General features: G+C 58.7%; 1 protein-coding gene across 5 annotated transcripts in view; it reads left to right on the forward strand.

The window, feature by feature from the left end:
• The window catches only part of RGS9 (regulator of G protein signaling 9), a 65,168-nt gene extending 57,860 nt beyond the window's left edge, over window positions 1-7,308 (forward strand). For all 5 annotated transcript variants that reach the window (XM_070480115.1, XM_070480118.1, XM_070480117.1 and 2 more), the window contains 2 exons: window positions 3,427-3,875; window positions 6,885-7,308. In XM_070480115.1, coding sequence (XP_070336216.1) covers window positions 3,427-3,875; window positions 6,885-7,035 — 600 coding nt within the window. In that variant the 3' untranslated portion in view covers window positions 7,036-7,308. The remainder of the gene's footprint in view (window positions 1-3,426; window positions 3,876-6,884) is intronic.
• The last annotated feature ends 224 nt before the right edge of the window (window positions 7,309-7,532 follow it).

Here is a 7,532-nt window from a genome sequence, read left to right on the forward strand (position 1 = left end):
CGCTGGGTGGGGCAGAGGAGATGACTGACAGAAGAAACGGGGTGTTTGCCCGTATGGGTTTGCCTCCGTGGGGTCAGGTGTGCTCACTTGCTTTGGGGGACAGTGGAGACGGGGAGAATGAGGGGGCGGGAAGGGGGGACCGGTGCAGAGCATGCAGCCCTGGGAAGGCGGCCCCCCCCTCCTGCCTGCTCCCAGGAAGTGGCCGCAGGGTCTCCTCCAAATTCCCAACTGGCTTCTGGACGGACGTGAACTGCATTCCCGCACCATCTGCTTTACCTCTCATTAAAGCCCGAGCTCGTGTTCTCCTGTTGGCGGCCCGCTCCACGCCATGCTCCTTCTCCCGGGAAAATAAACGCAGCACAGAACAAGGCCGAGCTCTCCATCACTGCGTCTCTGTCGTGTCATTTCTCTGCCATGTGCCTTGCATGCGCTGCTTTGCTGTTTCACGCCCGCGGTGGGTGTGGCCTGGGCTGCCGGGGCTGTGGCGGGGGGGCGGGGGGGGGAGCATGGGGGGAGCGGCAGAAGAGCCACCTTGCTCGAGTGTCCAGGCTGTTCACCCAGAAGGAAGGACCTTCTCAGGCAGGTGAGTGAAGCCGGACGGGAGCCACTCTTTACCTGTCCTGTCGTTCATCCTGGGGAGAAGCAGGTGCTGGGGGAGCGGGGTGGGCTGGGGGAGAGCCCAGAGTCGGGGTGGGGTGCGTGCCATCATGTCCCCTGGGTCGGGCCGCATCCTCTCCGTGGGCCTCGGTGTTTTAGTCTGTGAAGTGGGGTCATAACAGGAGTTGATCACAGGCTGAGTGAGTGAGGTTTAAGGTGACGCCCTCGGGTGTCCTCAGTGAACTGGAGGAAGGAGAACCGTGCTGCCCTCTGTCTTTCTGAACAAAGCCTGGTCTCAGTTTGGCATTTTGGCCCAGCAGTCCAAGTCCTGCCCAAACCCCGTAGGCAACGGGCTGGCAACGTGGATCAGTAGGCAAGCAAAGGCTTCGGGGATTACACGGACCTGGGGTCAGAGTCTCATTTGGTCACCATGTGAGTTAACAATCGCTGAGTAACAAGTTAGCACCAACAGCCACCATTTATGAGCTTGCCATTGGCCGGGTGTGGCTTGGTAGTATTTCCTGGCACACAGTCAAGGTGTCTCCGGGCTCTGTGAGTTCTTACTGGAGGCTCAGAAAGAGTCTGCTTCCAGGTTGTTGGAAGGATCCCATTTCTTCTTGTAGGACCCAGAGCCCCATTTTTTGCTGGCTGCTCTCAGCTTCCAGAAGCGGCCCAAACTCCTTGCCACCTGCTCCCCACCCTCCATCTTCAAAACCAACCATGAAGAACCCCGGCTCGTTGAATTTCTATCCCGAGCCTCTCTGACTTCTGTTTCTAGACTCAGGATTGAAGGGTTCAGGTGAAGAGGTCAGTGTCACCAGAACAATTCAGAGTCAGCTACGCCATATCCCATAGCCTGCTCGTGGGGGCGACCACCCAGCACATTCATAGCTCACACCCATCCTGAGGTCTTGGTGGCCACCTTAAAGTTCTACGTTCTGCAGTCACTGGTTTGCAGTGGGAGCCTGGGGATGGTAGCCAACCGCTCCGGCCCTCAACATTCTGGTCTCTAAAATGGGGCAGTTGTAGATTCGCAGGGAACTGGCATGGAGTAGGTCTTTATAAACCTCAGGGTCATACGCCTGACAGTCATCTCCCAAGCCCCTCATCAAGGCCAGCCATCCCTGCTGATATCAGTATTCTCTGCAGACTGTGTCCTGCAGGGGAGACGTGAGTCCCTGTAGGTGGTGGCGTTAGAAGCACGGGGTTCGGCTCCTCACACGACCTGGCTCTTGCTTACTTGCAAAGCAGCGCCCTCGGTGTTTGTAAGGCTTTGCCCCCCATCTCAGGTTCCCCTCCAGTGGGTCTGGGGTGAGTCTGGGGTCTGCATTTGTAACGGACACCCCGTGCGATGCTGACCTGGAAGCATCCATTGGGCATCACACATATAAATTGTGGAGCCAGAGAGCACGGTTGCAAACCTGCTGACCGTCCTTGTGTTCCTGGGCTTGGCTCCTGGAAGTCTTCGTTTTCTCATCTGTAAAATGGGCACAGTAAGTGTTAGCTGCTCTGGAGGTACCTGCAAAAATTGACATAAAGTTTGCAGCCCAGAAACTCGAATTTCTGAGCTTCTTAAGCATGTTAACAATAATCACGATGGTGATTAGTAAGCATAATAACCCCATGGCCCTGGGTCAGGGCCTTGGCTCTGGTTGGTTGGCCTGTCTGAGCAGTGGATCGGCATTGGTGGCTCTGAGCTGCTGTTTCAGAATCTTGCTTGAGCTTCAGGGAGCAGGTGGGAGAGAGTAGGGACCCCCTCCCTGCCCTCAGGGCAAAGCCCTGGTGGTCTCCAGGCCTTGTTTTCTTCTGAGGGCTGCTGGGGGCTCTGCCTGCCCACCCCTCCCTCTTCAGGCTGGGTCCCACACCCTCCTCAAGCACGTGGGTGCCCGCAGCCACCTTCCTTCTGCCCCAGGGGATACCCAGGCCCCCGGGGCAGATGCCCCCTCTGGGCCGGAGGTCTGTGCGGCTGTGGCAGTTTCCCTGAGGTCAGCCCTCTCTTGGAGGCAGTGTTGGTCCAGCTCTCCCCGGCATGCCCTGGGACCGGCCCATCCCCCAGCCCCGTCCACACTGGGCTGAGAAGGGCCGCGGCAGGCCCTGCGGGACCCAAACCTGGCGGGGGAAAGCTGAGACAAGCAAGCCTCCCTGCCTAGGACTTGATCCTGATGCCCCATATGCTCGCGCAGAGCTCTCGGGCTGCTTCAGTCCACTGCGCCCGGCTCCCCGCTCCTGCCCCGCTGGTCGGGGACCCAGGGCCAAAGCCGCCCAGGGCGGTTGCCTCAGGGAGCCTCCTTATCTGTGTTTCCAGGCTCCTCCTCCGCAGTGGGCCCAGGCCCCACTGCGGTGCCCGTGGGAGGCCCAGGAGAGGGTGGCCATGGCCGTGTGTCGGGGTTCAGGACACGGTGGCTGGTCTTAGGCCTGGAAGGATCCACACAGGCCAGGGCTCCATATGGCACCTCCGGTGCTGTGTGAAGAGGGTTTTAAATGCCTGCAGACCACAGGTGGCACCAAGGCCGGAGCGGGGACGGGATGATGACCCGGGGGTGGAGCCCATGCTCGTGGAGGTGGAGTTGATGGGCGAGGGGGAACCCCAGCCGGGCAACCGGCATCCCAGGCCTGGAGGAGCCTCCAGGGTGCCCAGGGAGGCGGCCAGGGCTTGGGGATCCTGTGTGACGCCGTGCCATCCTCCTAGGGGGCTCGGGGCACCCCTCCTCAGTCCCCAGGGGCAACCAGAGGGGGCCTGGGCTCCAGCCTGGAAGGGGCTGAGTGGGAGGGGGCAGCCGGCGGCGGTGCAGCCGTGCCCTCACTCCGCATCTCTCTCCTTCTCTGCAGCCCGGCCAGCGCTTGGCCCCCAGCCCCCACCTGGCTGTGTACACCGGGACCTGCGTTCCCCCGTCTCCCTCCAGCCCCTTCTCCCCTAGCTGCCGCTCTCCGGGGAGGCCCTTCCCCTCGCCCGGCCGCTTCATCCGGCGGCCCAGCAGTACTGTCTGCCCCTCACCCATCAGCGTGGCTCTGGAGGGCTCCCCGGGCTCCGAGCGGAAGCGGGAGGCCGGCGCGTCAGGGGCGGCGGACGGGGCTTCCATGGACCAGCCCCGGCCCCGGGCCCAGCCCAAGGCGCGCGTGCGCCTGTCCCTCGGCCGGTTCCTAAGACGGGGCTGTTTGGCTTCCCCGGTCTTCGCCCGGCTCTCCCCGAAGTGTCCAGCTGTGTCCCATGGCAAGGTGCAGCCCCTGGGGGATGCCAGCCGGCAGCTATCACGACCGAGGTCACGGAGAGCAGCCAAGTAAGAATGGAGGGGGTGGTGTGTGTGCGCGCATGCGCACATGGAGAGTGTGTGTGCGCACACGAAATTGTGTGTGTGCACACGGGATTGTGTGTTTGTGCACATGGGGAGTGTGTGCATATGTGGGGATTATCTGTGTGTGCACATGGGATTGTGTGTATGTGTGCACATGGGATTGTGTGTATGTGTGCACATGGGATTTTGTGTGTGTGCACATGGGGATTGTGTGTGCATGCACACAGGATTGTGTGTGTGCGCGCACGGAAATTATGTGTGTGTGCGCACGGGATTGTGTGTGCACAGGGGATTGTGTGTGTGCATGGGGATTGTGTGTATGTGCACATGGGATTGTGTGTGTCTACACAAGGGTTATGTGTGTGCACCCATGATTGTGTGTGTGTGCACATGGGGCTTCTGTGTGTGCACACATGGGATTGTGTGTGTGCACATGGGATTGTGTGTGTGTGTGCACACGGGATGTGTGTGTGTGCACATGGGATTGTGTGTGTGCACATGGGGATTATGTGTGTGCACACAGGGATTATTTGTGTGCACATGGGATTGTGTGTGTGCACACAGGGATTATTTGTGTGCACATGGGATTGTGTGTGTGCACACAGGGATTATGTGTGTGCACACGGGGATTATTTGCACATGGGATTGTGTGTGTGCACATGGGGATTGTGTATATGTGTGCACATGGAGATTGCTGTGGGAATCTGTGTGTGTGCACACAGGGATTATGTGTGTGTGAACACGGGGATTGTGTGTGTGCACACGGGATTGTGTGTGTGCACACATTTGTGTGTGAACACGGGGATTGTGTGTATGTGTGCACATGGAGATTGCTGTGGGATTGTGTGTATGTGCACATGGGATTGTGTGTGTGTACACACAGGGGTTGTGTGTGCGTACACACAGGGTTTATGTGTGTGCACATGGGGCTTCTGTGTGTGTGCACACGAGATTGTGTGTGTGCACACGGGATTGTGTGTGTGCACACGGGGATTATGTGTGTGCACATGGGATTGTGTGTGTGCACATGGGGCTTCTGTGTGTGTGCACACGGGATTGTGTGTGTGCACACAGGGGTTATGTGTGTGTGCACATGGGGCTTCTGTGTGTGTGCACGTGGGATTGTGTGTGTGCACATGGGGCTTCTGTGTGGGTGCACGTGGGATTGTGTGTGTGCACACGGGATTGTGTGTGTGCACACAGGGGTTATGTGTGTGTGCACATGGGGCTTCTGTGTGTGTGCACGTGGGATTGTGTGTGTGCACATGGGTTTGTGTGTGTGCACACAGGAATTATGTGTGTGTGAACACGGGGATTGTGTGTATGTGTGCACATGGAGATTGCTGTGGGATTGTGTGTATGTGCACATGGGATTGTGTGTGTGCACATGGGGCTTCTGTGTGTGTGCGCACGAGATTGTGTGTGTGCACATGGGATTGTGTGTGTGCATGTGGGATTGTGTGTGCACACGGAAGTTGTATCTGTGCACATGGGATTGTGTGTGCGCACATGGAGATTGCTGTGGGAATGTGTGTGTGTGCATGCGTGCACACGGGTGTCTGGTGAGGACCCAGGTTCTGTGGTCTGGGGGCTGGGCAGACGGAGGGGTAGAGTGCTGGGTGACCAGGAGGATTCTGGGAAAGCAGACCCCATGGACAAACCTTTGGCCTCGGGACACTTTCCAGACTCAGCGCTGCCCTCTGCTGTCTTCCTGGGGGAAAGCAAAGTGAAGTGACGTGGAAGTAATTCAGCTGAGTCCGACTTTTCTCGTGCCCTTGGACTATACAGTCCACGGGATTGTTTTCCTTTTCCATCTTTCCCCTTCTGTTAACATGCTCTTCCAGGCTTCTCTGGTGGCTCAGTGGTAAAGAATCCACCTGTGATTGAAACCCAGGTTCGATCCCTGGAGGAGGGAATGGCTGCCCACTCCAGTATTGCTGCCTGGAGAATTCCATGGACAGAGGGGCCTGGTGGGCTACAGTCCACGGGGTCGTGAAGAGTCAGAACGACTTGGCAACTAAACAACAATACAATCCTCTTCCGCCCCCCCTGCCCCACCTAAAACCTGGGCCTAGTGAATTTGTTACATTTTTAAAGGTCAGGAAATCTCAGCGGCAGTGGTGGGACCCAGGGTGGTGCTGGGCCCCGCCCCCTCCCCTGCTTGGGGGGCCCTCCCCTCCCCTGCCCCCTCCTGCACACATCTGCCCTGGGGGGCACTCAGGGGGGCTGCAGGCTGCTGACCGCGCTTTATCCCCACGATGGGCGGCAAAGCAAGATGGACCTCTGAGACCCCCCTGCCCCGAGGCAGCTCTCTAGGTGAGAGCTCCGGGGTGCACTTGAGGGCTCCGGGATCTGGAGCAGAAAGAAGAGTCATGGACAATGCGACACAGAGACTCAGCCCCACCTTCGTTCCGTCTGGGGGGAGGCAGCGGGGAGCACCCCTCCACCCACCAACACGCTCCTGTGTTTTGGCCCTGCGTGGTATTGGAGACGGAGGCTCCGTGCTGAGGTCTTAGGTTGCCATGGATACCCAGGTCTCCAGCCTTGACTGTGCACTGTGCATCCCGGCTGGGGGGGATCCAGGGGGAAAGAACTTGTCGGTTGATTCTTCCCGACAGGCTCTGCTGAGGGAATGTTCTAGTTTGTGGCCACAGCAGGCTTGGGGCTTTTGAAAACCTCTGTGCTCAGCGGCCATCACGTCATTAGAAGTAAGTTTAAAGGGGCTGAGGCCTGGGTCCTGGTATGTTCCATAGGAACGTCTTGAATTCATCAAAACTGTAACAACTGAAGCCGCTTGCAAAGGGAAATAAAGTGTTCTCAGGAAAACAGGAGCCTCCCTCGACCCCCAGTGAAAGGGGTCCCTCCCAGCCCCGAGCCGGTCACTGCACACACAGCTTCCAGAAAGAACCTGAGTCTGTGCCTCCTCGGGGGTCGGGTGAGCTGGGTGTGGCGACCTCCCGTCCGCACTCACCTGCTCTGCTCCTGTGTTTGAAGCTTTTTCCAGATCAAGATGGACGTGCCCATGGGGAGCGGGGCTTGCCTGATGGACTCGGAAGACACGGACCCCGGAGCACGCGGGGACCAGGCCACAGAGAAGGGGGTCATCTGCCCCTGGGAGAGCCCGGCGGAGGGCCACGCTGGCTGAGCCTGGGGCCTTGGGCCAGGGAGCTGCTCCCACAGGCTCGGCAGGATGGGGCCGCGGGACCCGCTGGCTCGGGGACCAGAGTGCATGAAGATCACACGTGCGGGCCGGAGGGACAAGACGGGTGGGCTCTGGAGAGAAGTGCTCCGGGTGGGCGCCCCATGGCCAGCCCTTCCCTTGCCCCCATCATTTCTCTTGTCACCAGAAGAAAGGCATGTGGACCACAGGACCTGACTTGCTGCCTTAAAACCAATAAAAGGTTACCTTGTCAAAGTATTTTTGGATTGGAATGTTATTGTTCTAGTTTTATAAGCTCTCCATGAGTTCTTGCCTGCTCAGTCCCTCCAGTCGTGTCCAACTCTTGCGACCCCATGGACTGTAGCCCCCCAGGCTCCTCTGTCCAAGGGATTCTCCAGGCAAGAACACTGGAGTGGGGTGCCATGCTCTCCAGGGGATCTTCCTGACCCAGGGATCAAACCCCGGATCTCCTGCATCTTCTG

Source organism: Odocoileus virginianus, chromosome 17, assembly GCF_023699985.2.
Source record: "Odocoileus virginianus isolate 20LAN1187 ecotype Illinois chromosome 17, Ovbor_1.2, whole genome shotgun sequence".
Taxonomy (NCBI): domain Eukaryota; kingdom Metazoa; phylum Chordata; class Mammalia; order Artiodactyla; family Cervidae; genus Odocoileus; species Odocoileus virginianus.